General features: G+C 42.3%; 1 protein-coding gene across 1 annotated transcript; it reads left to right on the top strand.

Moving 5' to 3' along the window:
- Positions 1-13,919: 13,919 nt before the first annotated feature.
- On the top strand, positions 13,920-17,003 carry LOC146650613 (uncharacterized). Its single transcript, XM_085383751.1, has 3 exons — positions 13,920-14,073; positions 14,269-15,581; positions 16,939-17,003. Exons 2-3 carry the CDS (start codon positions 14,450-14,452, stop codon positions 17,001-17,003), a joined length of 1,197 nt encoding a protein of 398 aa, XP_085239877.1. The 5' UTR covers positions 13,920-14,073; positions 14,269-14,449.
- Positions 17,004-23,631: the final 6,628 nt, after the last annotated feature.

The following is a 23,631-nucleotide window of genomic DNA, read 5'->3' on the forward strand; positions in this document are numbered from 1 at the left end:
ATTTAATTTGTAGAATTTAAGCCTGTTAATAGCTGATAACATTTTTCTGGGTGCATATTTATTGTAAATATGCCATAGTCTGTTTTACGATCATACTACTTATTTTTTTATAATTTTTTTTTATATACTTACATAAACGCTAGAGTGGAAACTTTACTAAAAATTATATCCATGCTGGCAGGTACTATGTTAGATGTTCAAGAAAATTTTCTTCATTAGTTAATCGTATATATTGTTAATTGTTATATATAATTCAAAGTAAATGAGTAAAATGTTTGGAGTTTTCAGCTCTCCGTTCTCGTGAAAAAAAGGCTTTCCAGATTCATTTTAGACTTATAACCCTAAGTAGGCAAAATGAGGAAAAGCATTTTTTATTTGACTACAAATTGTACAAGTTACAAATTTGGCATTTAACACTCACACCCAACACTTCAGACAGTTAGGATCAACAGTTAATTTAGATAAACTTGTATTATTTTTGACTGACAGTCAACAGAGGCCACAAGCATGTTTGAAATCAGAACCTTGATGCTATGACAGTGTTTACAATACACCAGTACTACACTTGTAGAACAGGGAAATGCAGAAAGGAGTTAACTTGGTTGCAGTTTATAGGTTTGTTTTGCATGTGTGTTGTGAATGGAGACTAAATAAGTAGTGAAGAAAAATATATTAAGAGGTTTATACATTCTCATCTAAATGCTTGAAAAATGATATCTGCAGGCAAGAGACAGTACATCTGAATAACCATTTATCAAGCAGTAGGGTCTGATTTCTTTACATACTTTTTAGCTTGATTTCTTTCTCAAAATGAGAAAATGTATCACCACTGACTGAGATACATTACCAAGTGGCCGTAACAGTGTATAGCAGTGGCATGTGATGACTTTTAAAGAAAGGCCAGCAAAAACAACTTGAGTGTGTTATGGTTTGAGGTTGAGTCTTTCGCAAAAGCTGCTGTCCTGACTCATGAGAGTGCTTTTTTTTTTTTTTTTTTTTTTAAAGTATTCAAGTCTTTCACTTTCTGAAGGTATTATCTCACTGACTGGCACTGTGGTGGACCAAGTTCCCATCACTATTTTAAGAGATACCTATGACACAATGTGGTGCAGTGCCTTTTCTGACCAGATTTCCTATGGTTCAGATTTGTTGGTGTGGGAAATAAAATAGTGCCACTGATACCAATCGTTTGTGTTTGGCTATAGAGTGCAGCTTATTAAAGCTCTCCAATGCAACTATGATTACCTGTTTGTCTGCTGTCCAGAAAAAAATCCATGTGACCCAGCCACATCATACATATTCGGTGATGGAATTTTACTGAAATACAAAGAAAAGATTCCTCAGAATCTGGAATAGAGTGTGATGTGGACACTCAGGTGGTGGTGCTAAAAGATTACCGTCTTCAGGTTTTGCCTGTGATCACCATCTGCCTGGCTATTTAGGAATTAGGTAAACTTATGAGAGAGTGCTCTACTATTTTTAATTTACACAAGTCATGTCAGAGCTGGCTATTAAGCAGTGAGTGTTCAGTGCGTATCACCCACAAGGTTAGGATGTGATAAAGAGATTCCACAAGACTTTGAAATCTATACATCGCAAATATAGTGTCGAGTCTAAAGCAGAGTGAGATAAGGGTCTGTCATTGTTGGGTTTTAGCCCAGCTGGGGTTGGTTTTGGACACACTGTGTGTGGGCTACTGAAGATGCTGCTGGAGCGTTGCTTGTAGAACATAATGTGTTAGACTGTATAAATTAATTTAGGGAAAGGCTGTACACTGTGTGTGAGCTAGCACATAGTTTCCTCTCTGATGCACAGTCTAAAATGAAGGAAACTTATAAGTTTTTCAGGCAGGAGAATGTGTACTAGTTCTCCTCCCCATGGTTGGTTTTAGTCGTTGTTTGTGTGATTCTTAACGAGGTAAAGAGCCAATTCAGTGACACCTATTACCTGAATAAAACAGCTAATAGGAAGAAAATTTAGAATGTGATTGGCATATCAATGTTGAAGAAATATGTTGATTATGGAAAGAGTCAAATCAATACACCTGTGACTCAGGCTCCATGTGACTGTGGTGTCTGTGTGAGTATGACACATATATATATATATATATATATATATATATATATATATATATATATATATATATATATATATATATATATATATATATATATTGTAAGACCCCGAGACTCATTTATCCTATTTAGATAAGCTAGTCGTGCTTGCTTTTTGGTGACAAATCCACAGTTCTCAAGCATGACATACATGTTGGTGGCCATCAGCCCATTAAACAGCATGCCTACTTTTTAATCTACTGAAGTATTCATACTTTACACATACACAAAAATGTTCTTCATGTCTTATCGAAGTTGTAAAGAAATTAGGAAGAAAGCTGCAGAGACCTCTTTACCCCACCTTACAGTTTTAATTAGCTTTTCCTGTTTAAGTTGCTATGATGTCGTTATAGCCCGAGTGGAATCAGATTTTCCAAAAACTGCACGCTTAATAATGACATTACAACTAGCTTTGTATCATCCTTTGTTTAATCCATTTGTATATGGGCTTAAAATGAAGAATTTTTTAAACACCTGAAAAGGTTGTGTTAGAGTGAATTGTTAAATGTTGTCATTTTATGCTTGCCAACTCTGATGAAAGGAATTCCACTGTCCTTCTCCCCAAATTCTTGAGGTTCTGGATGGGGGCTGTAATGTTTTATTGCAGATACATTCTATCTGGAAGATCTGTTTCTTGTGATGTTGCTCCTGCTTTTATGACCCTTTGGTCAGCAGGAGGTAACACACACACATTCTTACACACACACACATACACATTCTCACATAACACGCACATACACATTCTTACAGAAGTTCACACATATACATACAATGCCTTGTCTTAGAACCAAGTGGGCGTGGCTTTGCTGTGATGTGTTTTGTGTGAACTGTCTCTCAATAAAAGGCAGCAAGAGGAGGTCAGATTTGGGGTCATTTCCGTGGTGGACACAGACGAGGCCTCCCTTGCGCAAATAATGGATCGATCGACTGTCTTGTTTTCTTCATGATGAATAAGTCTCTAGAATTAGCGGGGCTTGTGGAAACACAGACCCAACATTTATTTGGTCCTCCGAGCCGGAGCCTAACACATTGAACTGTCGCGGTTCGAATTTTGAGGAAGAGACATACGACTGAAAGTCCATAGTGGGTCAACACAAGTTATTTTATTAAAACACATATATGTGGCGAAGATAGGCTCTGCAAAACATCAAGCTCCATCTCCCCCCTTACAATAGGTGGGTGTAATATTTATTCTTGTGATGACCAGTAACTCACGTCACTAAAACAGAACAGTTCCTCTTTCAGTTCCTCCACCGCCTCCCAGATGCATCCTGTTATTACACTTTTCTAGACTTAGACAACCCTTGCCATCAGTTTACCCAGACAGGCTATGTGTCTGTGTCGTTAATCTAAGTGCATGACCCCCCTCTACATCATCTGTTACCAGGCAAACATCCATAGCAGCCTGCTGAATGCACACAGGCAACATGTAGTAAATTTATACTGTAAACATGTAGGCAACCTTTCAATAGCTGAACTTTGCTCCATTGATCGGCCAGACATCGCGCTGCCCGTAGCTTCAAACCATTAATTAACTTAACCGAGCTTCAACCCTTTAATTATGTAATATGCGTATAACATGATTACATTTGCACCTGCAATAAAAGATTATTATGTGCTTATGCTAACACCTGAAATACAGACTTTAATATAACATCATCAGTTTCAATAAATGTGTCAATGAAATGATAATAATGATAAATCATAAATGATGCAACAGTAATAATAAGGATTATGGATGTAACATAGATTATGAAAGTAAAATAATATTTCATCTCGACAGCATCCACCGAGGAGAGGGAGAGTACGCCACCGCAGTCTGCTAGCAGCCATCGTCTGGGACGATTGACCAAAGCCCTGGTACTTTGCTTTGTTACCAGGCCGGAAAGTTTGCGCCTGAACTCCCCTCGGGGTGGATGGCGATTGACGGGATCAGAAGGCCTTAGAGAGCGGCTACGTGCCCGTGCGTTAAAGCAGGTACGTGAGTGCGCAAGCTGTGCGTGTAGACGCAAGCTGCCTGGTTTCTCCGCCAGTGTTTTTGTTTTATTCTTTTTGATTTTTTTAAGGAGGGTTAAGTCGGTTTCTCCACCGAATAGGAGGGTAAGGACGGTTTCTCTACCGAAAGGAAGTTCATACATATACATACAATGCCTTGTCTTAGAACCATGTGGGCGTGGCTTTGCTGTGATGTGTTTTATGTGAACTGCCTCTTAATAAAAGGCAGCAAGAGGAGGTCAGATTTGGGGTCATTAGCGGGTCTCTAGAATTAGTGGGACTTGTGGAAACACAGACCCAACAGGTTGTTTTCTCCATCCCCAAAAATTTGATGCATTGATTCTAAATTGTTAAGATTCTTAAGCTATTTTAAAAATAGTTTTATTAAATATTAAAGTCCTGAACTTGATTTATTCTCCATTTTTTGCATCATTGTTATAAATTTAATCTGCAGAATTTAAACCTTTTTTTTAACCTGTTTTTTGATCATGATTTTTCTGTTACATGTTTATTGTAACATAAATGTGTTATGCTTTATATTTTGAATTACAGGAACTCAAGAGTGAAAAATCTACTAACTCCAGTAGTATAAATTAAACTGACAGGTATTATGTTAAATCTCCAAGAGAATTTTCTGTATCAGTTAACTGTATACAGCAATATTCTTACTGTAACTCAAACTAAATAAGCAATGTGTGGCGTTTCAAGATGTTTTAGTGGAGAAAATATTCTACCACAAAATAAGAACTTTTTTATGTTTGATGACACAATTTACAAATAACAAAAGTTATTTCTTCATGGTACTTTCAGTGTTTTTACCTGCTATTTAGCAATCAATAGTTTCAGCATCTGTAGAGCACAAACAGTTTGCTGCAGGTTTACTTGGATTTAAGATTCCTTATAAGTTAAGAGCATTAGCAGAGGCGGAGGCAGACATTTGTTACACCCGGGGCTTAGCCCTAAAGGGTAGTATGCATGTGGGATGGGGGTAGAAATGACTGAAAGAGTAATAGGCTCTGTTTTGAGTTTTGTTCAAAAAAGAATGACTTCATGTAGGGAAAAATATATATCAAGTATGCAGGACAACTTAAACTAGTTTTTTAATTAAGCAGCAAGGCAGAACAAAGTCGGGGCTGTATCAAGACACAAGGACTAAACCCCAATTCAACCAGACCCAGAACTGATCCGGAGTTAAAACAGAACTACAACAGTTCAAAATCAGGACTACTCAGGACTTAACCAAAACAGAACCAGAATCAGAACTAGATGACAGTAGCACTAAAAATCATCATAGACCTGCACTACACTTATTTTTTAATTCTACCAAAGTACACTATTTAGATTGAGAAAAGTTTATATAATTATTTAGCCTTGTTGTGCAAACAAGCCTGCATAACTTAATAAATATAGAATTTGAAAAATAACAAACCTAAAAAGAAACACTGGTACGAGATACATGAATACCTATGATACGGTGATACTTTTGGTAAACGACCATTTGACTAACGTGTGTGTCACCTGCTCTTGTTCCCTCTCTGTTCTGTCCTCATTCTCCTCTCTCTCCCTCTCTGTTCCTCTCTCTCCCTCTTAGTGCTGACAATCTAGCCAAACAACAACATCATCAAATATACAGTTGAAACCAGATACACAAACACTTTTTAATTGTAACATCAAATCAGACTAAATGTTTATTTATTTTTTTAGGTTGATAAATATAAAAAAACATATTTGTTAACTTTAAGAGTAAAGAGAGAAACTATCTATATTTATGTCAGTTTTGGCCGGCGGTCATAGGTTCTGTCCAATAATATGACGCGAGACTGGAGTAAAAGACATCCATGGATTGGCACTTTATTAAAGAAGGAGCATGATAACAGCACAAAACACTAACCACAACTAAACAAAATGGCTTCCTTTTATACTCTACCTTTTCAGGTGAGTATCCGGAATAGCCCAAGTATGGGGGTTAACTAATCAACATGAAACATAACCCTCCACCCAAACAAACATACCATAACATTAAAGCACATCACAAACATATACATATTTCCAACACATACTATAAACAAACCAATAACATAAGCTTCACTCATTTCTATCTAAATTAAAACCCTCTTTAACCACACTCCCTAACCTGGCACACTGGTCTGCTCTAAGAGCTCTTAAACAGGTGATTGAGCCGCTTTCACTCTTTTGCTCCACATCCTGCAAGAAGCAACCAGGACAGGTGAGTACCTTTACAAGTTCTCATTTCACATATGTTTAGGTTATTGATAAATGATTAACTGCAAGCAGCTCTAACTTTGGCTCTTCTCCGACACAGGTAGGACGGCCAGTCCCACTGTCTCTTTTCTGTTACAAGCTGTCAATTTAATCGTATGTCAAATAACCTAATAAAAGACTCCATAAAAACTAATGTGTTTTCTTTATTACCGCATTTTAGATTCCCAATCCAACAATTTATTATTAACAATACCAACCAGGTAATGGAACCCCTGGTCTCCATTACAATTTATTAATTGTACATGGCACCAAATTGTATTCAAAATTGAGCCACACTTATGGAGCTTCACAATTCTTTTCCTGGTGTTTTGGTTAATATCTCTTGATTTTCCCATGTCAAAGAAACAGGCTCAGTGTTTTGCCTTATATGCATCCACAGGTGTGCCACCAATTTACTCACATGGACTCTACTAACCTATCAGAAGCTTCTTCAGCTCAGAACGTGTCAATGAAAAATTGTACTTAGTAGTCAGTATAAGCTTTTAATGATATAAGTTTACATGTGATAGAATACTGCATGATGACCTCTTTATTACTTAGAACTGATTGTTCTTTATAAAACTTGTTCTGATATTTTTATCTGAATCTTCCCACAGTGATAGTAAGAAGCTGAACAAGCAGTTCTGACCTCTTACCAGGAAAAAGAGCTGCTCCCCACATTCCACCACACACACACACACACACACACACACACACACACACACAAAAATCACATGCGCACGTACCAACATTCCACTGTACAAATGTATTCATTATTGTATTACTTTTCTTGTGTATAAATAAAGACAAGTGCAAGAACAGAGCGCTGATTACAGGGCCCCCACTCACGTGTGAGCGCTCTGTGACCGCCCTTGCAAGTAAAATCTGCAGCGTGTGTGTGTCTTCACTCTTAGACTCAGCTGAAGAAGTGTCTTTTAGAATAAATCTCTTGACGGAAAGGAATCGTCTGGAGTGTTCTTATTAATTAACAATAAACTTAGTATATGTATATGTACTCCTAAATTTGATGAAAGTGATAAAAAATAGACAGCTCTGTCTCTCTTTATTCTGACATTTAACTAATTCAAAAGATATTTCAATATTTATTTATCCAAAACAAAACAAGTTTACTCTAAATTGATGTTGTACAGTAAAAAAAATGCTCTTGTGTTTTCCATAAAGTGTATATAAATATCTGGTTTAAACTGTAAATATACTGCTGTGTATTGAAATTCCTCTTGTTTTGCATAGAAATATAGTGAACAACATACAAAGCATAATGTATAAAATAACATCTACCTGAGTGTTTTCTTTGAAAGAAGCCCCTTATGTCATTCTTGTATATCAGTACATTACTGAAACCGATTTATTTAGCTGTGGAGGGTAACAACTGAAAATATGAAATAAACAGACATGTAAGCTAAGACTCTCTAAAGAAACAGCATTGTTGTTCGGCTTTTCATTTCGCCATTTGTTGATTAACTTGAACAAGTAACGTAATATGGGTAATCAGTTTGATATCAATCTTTCATGATACACCGTCATATTTACATTATTTGTACAGTATGAATGATTTGCTTTGGTACCTGGTCAAACTTCAGTTCTCCTCTGTCTGCCTGTCTCCACTTCTCCAACAGCAAACTCACAGGCAGAAGCTCCCCTCGCTCAGTCACTTAGCGTCTGAGCTCGGATCATACCAATATTAGGGGGGATTTACGCACAGTCGTAAATTCCCAGTGTGCACTATGTGCTTCGAATATTGTGTGTCCATCCATCCATCCTTCCATCCATCCATCTTCATCCGCTTTATCCGAGGCCGGTTCGCGGGGGCAGCAGCCTAAGCAAAGAGGCCCAGACCTCCCTCTCCCCAGCCACCTCCTCCAGCTTATCCGGGGGAACACCAAGGCGTTCCCAGGCCAGCCGAGAGATATAATCTCTCCAGCGTGTCCTGGGTCTGCCCCGGGGCCTCCTCCCGGTGGGACATGCCTGGAACACCTCACCCAGGAGGCGCCCAGGGGGCATCCTTGTCAGATGCCCGAACCACCCCAGCTGGCTCCTTTCGATGTGGAGCAGCAGCGGCTCTACTCTGAGCCCCTCCCGGATGGCCGAACTTCTCACCCTATCTCTAAGGGAGAGGCCAGTCACCCTTCGGAGGAAGCTCATTTCTGCCACTTGTATCCGCGATCTCGTTCTTTCGGTCACTACCCACAGCTCGTGGCCATAGCTGAGCGTAGGGACGTATATCGACCAGTAAATTGAGCGCTTTGAGTACTCCGGGAGAGTAGAAAAGTGCTATATAAGAATCAGTCCGTCAGTCCATTTAAATTGAGAGCTTCGCTTTTACACTCAGCTCCCTCTTCACCACGACAAACCGGTGCAGCGTCTGCATTACTGCAGCTGCAGCCCCAATCCGTCTGTCGATCTCCGGCTCCCTTCTCCCATCACTCGCGAACAAGACCCCGAGATACTAGAACCAACAGAACCACATCATCCGTAAAAATCAGATATGAGATTCCACCAAGGCCACCAAAGCGAAAGCCCTCTGCCACTTGGCCAGGGCTCTAGAGTGTGGCCAATTTGGTCGCAAATGCGACCAAATTTTTCAGTGGTGCGACTAAAAAAAAATATTTGGTTGCACCTGTGCGACCAACTGTTCGGGTAGCAAAAAAAAAAAAAAGAATCTGCAACCTTCCCTGTGCTCAACAACAGACACACATTTTGCCCCTATCGTGGACTAAACCAATCAGAGATAGTCAGGGGCGGGACCTCTCTGATTGGCCGTGGTCCAGTTGAAAGTGCAGGTGGAAGTGGGAGGTGAGTAGCTTGAATAAAGCGATATCAATTCATTAAATCCTGAATCGACTTTTAAATATAACTGTGTTTTGCCAGAAATGCCAGATTCTCAGATTAAAACTCACAACTTTTCTGTTAAGTTAAGGCCTGATCCTTCTGAAATTCATAGCCAGTGCTCTGACACGGTGTCATCAATCTTTGAATGCTGAAAAAGCACAGTGTATCCAGAAAAACACATTATATTATATAAATTATTATAAAATTTGTGTACGCCTAACATTTGTGCCAGTACGCCTAACTTTAAAAAGTTAGGCGTACCGGTACGCCCATGGCAAAAAGTTAGTCTAGAGCCCTGTTGGCTGCGCCTAGAAATGCTGTCCATAAAAATTATGAACAGAACCGGAGACAAAGGGCAGCCCTGGCGGAGCCCATCACCCACCGGGAACGAGTCCGACTTATTGCTGGCAATGCGAACCAAGCTCTTGCAACGGTTATATAGGGATAGAATGGCCCGTAGCAATGGGCCAGACACCCCATACTCCCACAACACCTCCCACAGGACACCCTGAGGGACACGGTCGAATGCCTTCTCCAAGTCCACAAAACACATGTAGACTGGTTGGGAAAACTCCCATGCACCCTCAAGTATCCTCGAGAGGATAAAGAGCTGGTCCAGTGTTCCGCGACCAGGACAAAAACCGCATTGTTCCTCCTGTATCCGAGGTTCGACTAGCGGACGAACTCTCCTTTCCAGCACCCTGGCATAGACTTTCCCAGGGAGGCTGAGGAGTGTGATCCCCCTGTAGTTGGAACACACCCGCCGGTCCCCCTTCTTAAAGATGGGGACCACCACCCCGGTCTGCCAGTCCACGTGTTATGCCCCTGATCTCCACGCAACATTGCAGAGGCGTATCAACCAGGACAGCCCTACAACGTCCAGAGCCTTCAGGAACTCGGGGCGGACCTCATCAACACCAGGGGCTCTGCCACCAAGGAGTTGTTTAACTGCCTCAGTGACCTCGCCCCCGGAAATTGGCGGGTCATTCCCCTCATCCCCATACTCTGCTTCCTCCTCGGAATACGTGTCAGTGGGATTAAGGAGGTCCTTGAAGTATTCCTTCCACCGCCTGACAATTTTCTCAGTCGACGTCAGCAGCACTCCGCCAGCACTATACACAGTGCAGGTAGAGCACCGCTTTCCCCTCCTGAGCCGCCTGACGGTTTACCAGAATCTCTTCGAGGCAGTCCGAAAGTCTTTTTCCATGGCCTCTCAGAACTCCTCCCACACCCAAGTTTTTGCTTCAGCCACTGTCTGAGCCGCATTCCGCTTGGCCTGTCGATACCTGTCGGCTGCCTCCGGAGTCCCACAGGCTAACCAAGCCCGATAGGACTCCTTCTTCAGCCTGGTGGCTCCCTTCACCTCTGGTGTCCACCATTTGGTTCGGGGATTACCACCACGGCAGGCACCAACCACCTTGCGGCCGCAGCTCAATGCAGCAGCTTCAGCAATGGAGACGCTGAACATGGTCCATTCGGACTCAATGTCCCCAGTCTCCCTCGGAATGCTGTTGAAGCTCTGCCGGAGGTGTGCGTTGAAGATCTTGCGGACTGGGGCCTCTGCTAGACGTTCCCAGCACACCCTCACTACGCGTTTAGGTGCGTATATATTGTGTGTAGTTTTTGTTTTATACAGTTGTCAGCCAGGCATCTAACTATGAAAAAATTACACTCCAAAAGACCCCGGGCTTCTGAAAAAACAACCCGGGCTTAAGCCCAGTAAGCCACCCCCCCGCTCCGCCACTGGTGTACAACCATTGGAGACGTGAACATAACAGACGGAACAATTGACGTGTGTGGACTTTATACCAGTTTTGATTTTGTTTTTGATAGGCCACGTAAAACCAGAGTCATGATAAAAATATATGCAATGTTTGATTTTCTTCCTGAATACTATCGTTGTTTATATTTACTGCGGGAAGAAACGGTAAAAACGAAAGCACTCTCTGCCTGGGAGCAAAAACAAAACCAACACTGACACGGAACCCGCCGTATTAGTCAGAGGTCCCTTTACTACGGTTCGGAGCTGCAGACCTTCAGTAATAGTAATAAATCACACAGCAATAGTACATTCACGTAGTTCTAAAAACCATGATAATATATTAATCAATCCAAAGTATTCAGAATACGTTACTGTCATTGAGTAATGTAACGGAATACGTTACAGAACAGAATATGGGGCATATATTCTGTAATCTGTAAGGGAATACATTTTAGAATCAGAATCAGAATCAGAAAGGGGTTTATTGCCAAATGTTGAGCAGGTTTACAACATTAGGAAATTGCTGCGGTGCTTCAGTGCAAACATGCTGTCATAAATTGCGCTTAAATAGACATAAAAAAATAAAAGTAAGAATAAGAATTAAAAGTGCTACGTAGAAAGATATATGCATGAGATATACATGAGATATATACATGAGAATAAGAATTAAGAGTGCTACGTAGAAAGATATATACATGAGTGCAGGTGGTGATCAGTGCCAAACATGGAATGATGCAGTGAACACAGCGTAGGGTCATGTGTTAGTGGCGGGAACAGTCATATGGTTATTGTTCATGTGTCCAACAGCAGAGTAACCTTGCCAACACTGTATATACAGGGAGTGCAGAATTATTAGGCAAGTTGTATTTTTGAGGAATAATTGTATTATTGAACAACAACCATGTTCTCAATGAACCCAAAAAACTCATTAATATCAAAGCTGAATGTTTTTGGAAGTAGTTTTTAGTTTGTTTTTAGTTTTAGCTATTTTAGGGGGATATCTGTGTGTGCAGGTGACTATTACTGTGCATAATTATTAGGCAACTTAACAAAAACAAATATATACCCATTTCAATTATTTATTTTTACCAGTGAAACCAATATAACATCTCCACATTCACAAATATACATTTCTGACATTCAAAAACAAAACAAAAACATATCAGCAACCAATATAGCCACCTTTCTTTGCAAGGACACTCAAAAGCCTGCCATCCATGGATTCTGTCAGTGCTTTGATCTGTTCACCATCAACATTGCTTGCAGCAGCAACCACAGCCTCCCAGACACTGTTCAGAGAGGTGTACTGTTTTCCCTCCTTGTAAATCTCACATTTGATGATGGACCACAGGTTCTCAATGGGGTTCAGATCAGGTGAACAAGGTGGCCATGTCATTAGTTTTTCTTCTTTTATACCCTTTCTTGCCAGCCACGCTGTGGAGTACTTGGACGCGTGTGATGGAGCATTGTCCTGCATGAAAATCATGTTTTTCCTTGAAGGATGCAGACTTCTTCCTGTACCTTGCTGGCGTCTGAGTCGGACTGGAGCTCTCTGCCCTTTACCAATCCAGCCACGGGCCCATCCATCTGGCCCATCAAGACTCACTCTCATTTCATCAGTCCATAAAACCTTAGAAAAACCAGTCTTGAGATATTTCTTGGCCCAGTCTTGACGTTTCAGCTTGTGTGTCTTGTTCAGTGGTGGTCGTCTTTCAGCCTTTCTTACCTTGGCCATGTCTCTGAGTATTGCACACCTTGTGCTTTTGAGCACTCCAGTGATGTTGCAGCTCTGAAATATGGCCAAACTGGTGGCAAGTGGCATCTTGGCAGCTGCACGCTTGACTTTTCTCAGTTCATGGGCAGTTATTTTGCGCCTTGGTTTTTCCACACGCTTCTTGCGACCCTGTTGACTATTTTGAATGAAACGCTTGATTGTTCGATGATCACGCTTCAGAAGCTTTGCAATTTTGAGACTGCTGCATTCCTCTGCAAGATATCTCACTATTTTTGACTTTTCTGAGCCTGTCAAGTCCTTCTTTTGACCCATTTTGCCAAAGGAAAGGACGTTGCCTAATAATTATGCACACCTGATATAGGGTGTTGATGTCATTAGATCACACCCCTTCTCATTACAGAGATGCACATCACCTAATATGCTTAATTGGTAGTAGGCTTTCGAGCCTATACAGCTTGGAGTAAGACAACATGCATGAAGAGGATGATGTGGACAAAATACTGATTTGCCTAATAATTCTGCACTCCCTGTATATACCTGCACATTGTACCTAGGGTTGCAGCCACTTGGCCCCACCCCATTGTTGTGACAGCCCTGATTGTACTTATACACTGCATCTGAACAGGGAACAGTCTGCCACATTAATGTATTTTTAAGTGTCTTGTTTGTAATACATGAATTTGTTTCTTACAGATGTCAAAGTCTCAACCTCATGCTGCCCTCCCCCATCCTCCTAAAGTAAGTATTTGTTGTTGCAGTGTCTGTGTCACATGCTAATCATAATTATTGAAATAACTGTTTTCTAACAGATTTTCCAAAACACTAGTTATGTTTGTTGTCATTCAGACCAATACTACTGCTTAGACATTGCTTAGTGGTCATGCATGTTTGACAAGCTCGTTATGATACCAAAACAGTAGGCCTATCACAATAATCGATATATCGACTTAACACACAATACATGTACATGACCTCAATAATTGTTGATGATGTAATTTATCTGCCATTATATTTACAAAAATAAAATATAATGATAACAAAACAATAACATTAAATAACATTGTTTTCTATTTGTTAGAAAATTTACTATTTATTCTGCCCCTCGGTTGTTACTTTGTTGGGTTTCTTTGGCTGGCGCATTTCTCAGGTTTCCCAATAGTGGGCAGTATTATCCCTTCAGTTTGTGGCTTCTTCTTTGGTTATTTGGTGTGCACTACACTGCCCCCTTTGGTGATGTGTTGTAAGCAGCAGGCAAAGTTCACGCAGGCAGTGTGAGAAAATGCATGGAGCAGAAAACAAGCTGCACAACTTTAAGCCCAGTTTACATCGTTGGGGAGTTTGTTGAGCCATAATCTGTAAGTAAGCAATGTCTAACTTCATTTTCTGTAAGATTTGTTACTTTCATGTTACTTAAAAGGTTATTTGAACGTATAAGGAAAGATGTTAATGATGAATGTAAAGCATAAGGAAAGCTATGTTGCTAACTTCTGTTTTGTTTACAAAATATGTTGATACTGATGCTTACGTATTATTTTACTGTATGTTCACAGTCTTACAAATTAAAAGAGGAAAAAAACCAGTCTTCAGTTAAAAACACAAAGACAAAGCGACGTGTCCTGTCGTTCCTGGAACCATCTCCTCTTATGTTAAGCTCGCTGCATAGGGTGAATAGCCATACATTCACCTGAGGGCAGCAGAGTAAGAAGATTATCTACCTATCAAGCACCCAAGATGTCTCAGCCTGAAGCGTCACCGCCTCTCTCCCAGATTGTGGTCCGGTCAGAGTGCCACTCACGCTCTTCACGCTCTTCACGTCGTTCATCCACCAGTCAAGCTGCAGCCCGAGCCAGAGCAGAAGCAGAAGCCGCCCGCACCAGAGCACAGTACGCCAAACGCCAGATCGACATGGAGGTTGAGAAGGCACGCATCGAGGCAACACTAAACGCTCTAAAGAAGGAGGGTGAGGCTGAAGCAGCGCTCGCCGCAGCTCATGTCCTGGAAGCGGCAGCCGATGAGGAGCATGACGCCGTTGACCTCACAGAACAAGGAGTCTCCTCTAAGACACCTCCTTCCATTAGATGCGCTCAAGTTTATGTGAACGCTCACTTCACTAACCGCAGCTTGGTAGTTAATGAAGACGGAAAGCCTGATACAGGACAACTGGTTGGTAATAACGACGCTCAGCATCTACGACAGAGTCAACCACCAGTTGCCTCCTCTCCAGGTGAACATCTCACTGATTTTGTAAATCAGAAGCAACCAAAGTCCCCTCCTATAAACAGAAAAACTGACATTTCAACCCAGCCTAAACCTTCATTGCCTCCACAGACTGAACTCTCAGATTTCACAGCCTATCTAGCATGCCGTGATCTGCTGACAGCGGGATTCAAGGTTTTTGACAACCGTCCTGAGTCTTACTTGTCCTGGAAGTCCATTTTCCGCAACGCCATAGAAGGCCTCAACCTCAAGTTCAGCAAAGAGCTTGACCTCCTCACCAAGTGGCCCAGCGGAGAGTCACTACAACATGTGCTGAGGATCAGGGCGGTCCATGTGAACAACCCACACGCAGGTCTTCAACGTTTGTGGCAACGTCTTGACAAAAGTTTTGGTTCTCCAGAGGTAGTCGAAGCGTCACTTTTCCAATGCTTACAGTCTTTTCCAAAAATATCTAATAAGGACACTCACTTATTGCAGGAGCTTGCAGATCACCTGTTGGAGTTAGAGTATGCACAAAGTGAAAATTATCTACCCGGCCTTAGCTTTCTGGACACCCCAAGGGGGATCAACCCGATAGTGGAAAAGCTCCCCTACGGACTCCAGGAGTCCTGGGTGAAACAGGGGACAAAATACAAAAGGGACAACGGTGCAGTTTACCCACCTTTCTCATATTTTGTTCAGTTTATAAATGATTATGCAGAAATGAAAACAGATCTTAGCTTTATGTTACAAAGTTCAAACATAGTAGCTCCAAAACCTGATAAGCCATTGTTGAAACCAACTAAATACAGAGGTGCGGTTGCAGTGAACAGAACAGATATTAGTCAAACAAATGTCACAGCTCGAACGTCAGTTCTCAACCCAGACAGACAATGTCCTATTCACCACAAGCCCCATTCACTTGCCAAATGCAGGGGTTTTAGGTCAAAAACACTAGATGAAAGGTAAAGCATCCTCAAAGAACATGCTATTTGTTATAAGTGTTGTTCTTCCACAGGTCACCGAGCTAACGATTGCAAAGCCATTATCCAATGCTCGGAATGTAATAGTGACACTCATGTGTCTGCCATGCATGCTGGTCCACCTCTGTGGGCAACCAAGGACTCTAACCTCCTGCCTCAAAGCCACGGCGGGGAGTCTGATCCTTCAAGCCCTGTAACCACAACTGCTTGCACAGAGGTGTGTGGCCCAGCTCTAAAAGGCAAATCCTGCTCTAAGATTTGTTTAGTCGACGTGTTGTTAACTCAAAAGACACGACGTCGTACTCTCATTCACAGCGCTTTATTTGTTCCGCCATTTTTCATAAGGACCACAACAACAACACTTCGCGGGCAACAGTACTCTCGCGATAAAACAGAAAATAACAAGTTAACAATCTCCCTCTTTCTTGAAAAATAAAATAAAAGTATAAACACACCTCTGTAAACATTTGTGTATATATATATTTATATAAACAAAAAAACATTTCAAAAGTGCTTTGCTTTACTTAAAGCATACTATCATTGCACACAATATACAATGGTGAAAAACATTTCAAAAGTGCTTTGCTTTACTTAAAGCATACTATCATTGCACACAATAAACAATGGTACATTTGAATGCAAAGACAACTTTGTAAACAAAGGATTACAGTATCCAGAGTCCTTCATCTAGCGCCTTTAGAAGGGTTAAAGGTGAAACTCCCTTTTTTGTCAGACAATCAGCAAGTTGAGATTTTGAATCTGACCAACAAACCTGTCTGATTTTCTTGGCTTGTATGAGCTCTTTAATGCTGCTCATTTCTAGCCTCAGTCTCTTCTCTGTAACCTGCTTAGTAGACTTGAGTGCATCAAACAAGGAATGATTATCAGTTACACAGATCAAAGGAAGAGCGTTTAGACCAGTGTTACCAGTTGTAAGCTCAGAAAAAAGTGTTGCCAGGAAGACAGCACTGTCTATTCCATCTGACATGGCAAGAGTTTCTCCTGCCAGTGTACTTCTGACCACGCGCCTGATTTTTTTAGACTGCCAGAAGAGAGGACAAAACTTTCCACCTTTACCCATAAGGACGATTAATGCCCCTCCTTGAGTACCGCCATCAGGAAGGTTGCCAAATGAAGCATCACTGAAAACAACCAATGCCAGATCCTCACTGTTACCCAAGTGCTGAAACTTAAGAGTCACTTTCTCTGCCTTAAGTTTACGGATAATTTTGTTCACTTCATGAATAGACTGTACAGTTGCATCTTTGATATTAGATCCAAGGCTACATGTGTCAAACATAACATCAGGCCTTGTTTGTTTGGCAACCCACAAAATCTGTCCTATTTTTGACCTGAGTTGCTCACGTTCTGTTTCACTTAAGGAAGCCTCCCTCTGTACAGCCCGTGCTGCTTGTAACTGAACCGGTTGTAGGTTGTCAATGTAAAGTTGTTGATGCACCTCTATTACATCATTAACTGTACAAATGTCCATACCAACATAAGAAAAGGTGTCATGTTCTTCATGGCCCACAAGGAAGATAGATTTCAGTACAGGAATGATATGAGTTGCAAAGTGACTTGAACCAGCCCAAAGGAAATCATCAACGTGACATGCAAGCACTCCTGTAACCTCAGATTGTTCATTCTGCCACTAGAACACTGCAGGATCAACCTGTGATATTTTACCACCAGTTTTGAGCATAATGTCTTTGACCTTATTGTACCAATAAAGTGAAGCATCTGCAAGTCCATAAACACACTTTTTCAGTTTCCATAGAACATTGTCCTTGCCAGCTTCAGGTGGGGGACGAAGATAGATGTCTCTTGACAGTTCCACTCCCTGCAAGAAGGCAGATTTAATGTCCATTGAATTTACTCTCCACTTGTTTTGACATATCACAGCTAGCACCAGTCTGAGGGACTCAGACGCACATGTTGGAGAGTCTTTCTGTAGTTCTTTAGTATTTACCTCTTCAAACCCCCGTGCCACAAGTCGAGCCTTTGGGACAACACCATTAGTAGTTTCTTTGAGTGTACAGACCCATCTAGTAGACACACATTTTTGACCCAGGTCTTTCACTTCATCAAACACACCATTACTTTGCCAGCTCTCAATCTCCTGCTGCTTAGCAGAATCAAAGGAAATATCTTTTGTTATGAGTACATCTGCATCTCTGTTTTCAGCTTCAGTGCAAAGACCATCAACAAGTGACATGTCTACAGCTTTCTTTTCACCTTCACTACCATCATGCTCAAGATATTGCACATTGTACCAGTTTTTGTATTGCCCTTTTGCTTTTCCCGCTCTGCCTAGCACTCTGGCTGTGTGTTGAACGCCGTTGTCTCTGTTGGTAAAAGCAATCAGCTGTCCTGATCTTAACTTTACATTTGCAGAGACATGATCAGTGGGTGTAGAGGGCTCATTTGCAGTTTGTGTGACAGACATGTTTTCTGTAGTGTGTGTGACAGACATGTGTTCTGTAGTGTTAGTTTCTCTGTCAATAGTGATGTCTTCTTCCTCACTAATACTCTGTTCACCATCGGGTGTGTCAGTGTCATCATTTTCAACTGCGTCTTTGTTGTCATCATCAGTAGTACTGTGTGGTATTTGTTTATCTCCAGTCTGTGAATCCACTTTAGTCAATCTTGACTGGTGTACTCTTACAAGAGTCCCCCCATGTCTTACAAATACAACAGTTCCATCCTGCCCAATAACTACACCAGGACCCTTCCACTCTGTACAGTTGACTCGTTTGTAGTATACTTTATCTCCTGCCTCATATTTGTCATCTGTAGGCCTAAGTTGTTTGCGTAGTGCTCTCCTGATCCTTTCTGAACACTCTGCCTCAGTAAATGCTTTCCTGGAAGCATGTAATGCTGAGATATGTTCAGCTACTCTTGCACTTACAGTTGTGCCCTCTAAGGCAGGTGGCTTATCCATCAACACAGAAGGAAGGTTGGGGTTTTGGCCAAACACAAGTTGATGTGGACTATAACCATGTACATTAAGCGTACTGTTTTTGGCCATAAGGGCCCAGTCTAGCGCAGTGTGCCAGTCACATCCTCGTTCCTTTTTTACCTTCAGGTGGATTTCTGTAAGTGTCATGTTATGTCTCTCCAGTAGTCCGTTGCTCCAGGGACTATACCCCGCCGTTGTTTTTACCTCAATGTTGAAGTTTTCAGCCATGTCCCGAATGTCTGTGTTGTTGAACTCTCCGCCGTTGTCTGTGTAGAGCCGTCTGGGGGCACCGTGAATGCTTATCCAGGTGTGAATGAAGGAGTTGACGATCTCTGCAGCTTTCTTTGTCTTTACGATGCTGCCGGCACTGAAGCGTGTGAAGTGGTCGATGATGTGAAGGTACCACACATTGGGCTCCAGCTCATGTAGATCCATTGCTACTGTCTCATTATACTCAGAAGCCAGGGGTAGACCAACAGCAGGTCTCGGCTTGGTTTTGCAATATTTCTGACAAATGTCACAGTCACGAACTATCTCTTGTAGAATAACTGCGCATTGTTTATCTGTATTGCCAGAGCTTTGGATGAGCCTCAATATCCTCTCTGCAGATGCATGACCAAACTGCTTATGAAGTTTCACAAGGACTTTCTGTTTCTCTTTTGTAGACATTTCAGCAGTTACCATGAGAACTTCATTTTCATTGCAGTTTTCTGTAGTATTTTCATCTCTAATGTCCACACAATAGTGTCCCGAACTAGTGAGCTCTAGGGGAACAGGCTGCTTGAACATGACAACACTGTCATTCTCCATGTCTAGAACAGGCCCTGCTTTCTTGAGAGACGTTTTGCTCAGTAGTAGTGGAATGTCAACAGGAACTACTTCACTTTCAATGTCACATTTTGTTTGTCCAATTTTGGCTGGAAGTTTCACTTTTCTGCTGGAATACACTACAATACCATCCCCAAAGCGAAATGGTCTGGAGCTGGGGGTTTCTGATTGCAACAGCTTGTTTACTTGGCCTTGGCTGAGGTCACGCATGTAACTATCTAGCCACTTCTGACCACAAACTGTACGTGTACATGCAGTATCAATAATGGCTGACCCCAGTGCCTCAGTCAGGAAGATTTCAGAGTCTGTCATTGAGGCTTTAGTGTACAAAGTAATGTTACACTCCTCCACTTTCCCATCTTCAGTTAGCTTTACTTGGTCACCATTACGATGAGGACAGTCTTTCGCCCAGTGGTAAGTGCTCTGACAAATAGCACATCTTGTTCGCTTGCCAAACTTGTCAAGTGGGTTGGTACCTTGTAGTGGTTGTCGCTGTCCACTCCGCGACGAAGTACCGTTGTTTCGTTTGTATTTGGGACCTTTTTGTTCCGTAAGGAAAACTGCTTCTTGGTTCAGTTGAATTCCGCTGAAAACTCCGGTTACTTTCCCTCCGAAAATCCGTTTCAGTGCAGACTTCATAGACGCAAACGTTAAGTCCGTGCACGCTGTCAGTGCAAGCTGTCGACTTTTCTCATCAAGACAAGCTGTATCTATTAGCTTAAATGCTAGCACAGCGTCAGGCAGCGTCATGTTGTACTTTTTCATCCGGTTATAACGCTGTTCAAAGTCTATAATGTAGTCTGCCATGGACACGCTGTGGTTCTTTGCAATGGAGTCAAAACACGAGTAGGTTTCATAAGCGCGGTCTTTCTCTTCTCTCTGAAACACCGCGTCAAGTTTTGCAAGTAGTATTTCCATACCGTCATCTTTGTCCAAATCTTCCGCGGGTATCTCCATGGCCGTTTCTCTGGCTCTTCCCTCGAGCCCCAGCGCCACCGCGAGTGCCTGTTTCTTTTTATCCAGCTCCGTAACTCGTCTCCAGATATTGACTTCATTCTTCCAGCATTCGTATGGCCTGGCTTCATCAAGCTTTGGTGGTACTTTGTAATTGGAAACCATCCTCTGCTACCAATGTTAACTCAAAAGACACGACGTCGTACTCTCATTCACAGCGCTTTATTCGTTCCGCCATTTTTCATACGGACCACAACAACAACACAGGTCTGCTTTCTTCGACATGTTTAATGTAAAAGGCGCTATGCTCCCATACACCATGAAAACATGTGCAGGTTTGTCAGAGGCTGGAGGACGCAGAGCAACTAATTTCGTTATTCAGGATATAAATGGGGAAGTGTCCACGGTCCTGCCCACACTAACAGAATGTGATCACATTCCAGATAATAGAGATGAGATACCCACCAAGGAGGCTGTGTCGGCTCACCCTCATCTACACGCACTCGCTTCACAGATCCCTCCTCTGGACCCTCTGGACATTCTCCTCCTCTTGGGCCGGGACATCATCCAAGCTCACAAGGTTCGCAGTCAGGTAAATGGTCCAAACAGTGCACCTTTTGCCCAACGCCTCGATCTGGGATGGGTGGTTGTAGGCGATGTCTGCCTCTCAGGTGCCCACAAACCCACAGTAAACTCTTTCAAGACAGACATTCTGAATAACGGGCGCCCTACCTTCCTTAGCCCCTGTGCAAGCAAAATCTATATAAAAGACAAATACACAGAAAGCTGTCCTAAATTCGAGAAGACACAAGCAGAAGTAGGCAGACACATTTTCCAGCAAACAGCAGATGATGACAAAATGGCTCTTTCAGTAGAAGATGCATTATTCCTGGAAATTATGCACAGAGACTTTATTAAAGATGAGGCGAACAATTGGGTAGCTCCACTCCCATTCCGCTCCCCCAGACAGCGTTTACCCAACAATAGGGACCAAGCCCTCAGTCGCTTAATGACGCTCCGCAAAACACTGAAAAAGAAACCTGAAATGAAAGAACATTACGTTGAGTTTTTAGACAAAACTTTCAGTAAGGGCCACGCTGAACCAGCTCCAGCTTTAGCTCCAGAGCAAGAATGCTGGTATCTCCCTAGTTTTGGCATTTATCACCCTCAGAAGCCAGGAAAAATTAGGGTGGTTTTTGATTCAAGTGCGCAATACAACAATGTTTCTCTCAATGATGTGCTACTAAAAGGGCCAGATCTCAATAATACTCTTGTGGGAGTTCTGATGCATCTCAGGTCCGACCCATAAGCAGTCATGGCCGACGTGGAGCAAATGTTTTACAATTTTGTTGTCAGAGAAGACCACCGCAACTACCTTCGCTTCTTGTGGTTCAAAAACCATGATCTGGATGGAGAAGTACAGGAATTCAGGATGAGAGTCCACGTGTTCGGGAACTGCCCCTCCCCATCAGTGGCCATTTATGGACTGAAACGAACAGCGATGGAGGGAGAAAAAGAACACGGCAATGATGTAAGAGAGTTCATTGAACGCCACTTTTATGTGGATGATGGACTAAAATCATTTCCTTCCACTGATGAGGCCATCAACATTCTCTGAGGGGCTCAGAAGATGCTGGCTAAATGTAACATATGCCTGCATAAAATCTCATCCAACTGTCCTACCATCACAAACGCTTTTCCAAGTGAGGACCTTGCAGCTGACATGCAGGGCCTTGACCTTCGGCAGACACCCATGCAGAGAAGCTTGGGCTTGGGCTGGGACCTGTCTACAGACTTGTTCAGGTTCCAAATAACCGTGAATGAGAAGCCCTTTACCAAGCGTGGAGTATTGTCAGTCGTTAATAGTGTGTATGACCCACTCGGCTTTGCTGTCCCTGTCATTGTAGAGGGCAGGGTCATACTCAGAGACATTTCCACTGACATTTGTGAATGGGACACAGAACTCCCTAAAGACAAATTACAACAGTGGCAACAGTGGAAACACTCCCTCAAACATCTACAACAACTTGAGATTCCCAGAATGTTCACCTCAATACCACTCTCTGCAGCAGCAACTAAGGAAATCCATGTTTTCTGCGATGCCTCTACCAAGGCAGTGGCCGCTGTTGCCTACCTTAAACTCACAGACAGAGATGGTCATAATGAAGTGGGCTTCCTTCTCGGCAAAGCACGGCTTGCCCCAAGACCAGACATCACCATACCCAGACTTGAGCTCTGTGCAGCGGTCCTGGCTGTCGAGGTGGCAGAGTTAGTTGTGGACGAGCTGGACATCTCAGTTGATCAGGTGAGCTTCTATTCAGACACCAAAGTACATCTTCAACACAAAGAGGCGTTTTTACATCTATGTGCACAACAGAGTGGAACGCATCAGGCGATCCACACAAGCTCACCAGTGGCATTATGTGCCCACTCACTTAAATCCTGCTGATCATGCCACGCGCGCATTACCTGCTGAGCAGCTTTCTACCTCCACATGGCTCAGTGGACCTGCTTTTCTTACCAAGTCAGAAATAGGTCAATCTCAGGCAGAGTCGTTTGATCTTGTAGACCCAGAGACTGACAACGAACTGCGTCATGAGGTAACTACTTGTGTTACCACTCTTGCAAAGGATGTTCTCAGTAGTGCCAGATTCGAAAGGTTTTCTAGTTGGAATGTGCTACTGAAGGCTATATCTAGACTCCGACACATTGTTCAGTCCTTTAAGCAGAACATAGAAGGCACCTGTCAGGGCTGGCACAGCTGTAGCGAGCATTTAACCAAAAAGCAGCTCGATCAAGCTAAGATCATTATCATTCGCACTGTCCAAAGAGAAATCTATGCAGAAGACATAAGACAGCTTGAAAAGAGTATGCCCCTCAAAAGTTCAAGCCCACTATGCAAACTGAACCCATTTCTTGACACAAATGGAATCTTCAGAGTGGGTGGGAGACTAAGACGAGTACAGTTGACTTCGGATGTAACAAATCCTATC

This window comes from Rhamphochromis longiceps, linkage group LG16 (assembly GCF_057381845.1).
Source record: "Rhamphochromis longiceps isolate RC_006_pf linkage group LG16, R_longiceps_female_GT1.1, whole genome shotgun sequence".
NCBI classification, from domain to species: domain Eukaryota; kingdom Metazoa; phylum Chordata; class Actinopteri; order Cichliformes; family Cichlidae; genus Rhamphochromis; species Rhamphochromis longiceps.

What these genes read in the sequence shown, in the direction of transcription:
- LOC146650613 (XM_085383751.1), top strand. Translation starts at nt 14,450, where the DNA reads ATGTCTCAGCCTGAAGCGTCACCGCCTCTCTCCCAGATTGTGGTCCGG. An exon ending in AAAATACAAAAGGGACAACG is followed by an intron (nt 15,582 to 16,938) that starts GTGCAGTTTACC and finishes TGATTTTTTTAG; the next exon opens with ACTGCCAGAAGAGAGGACAA.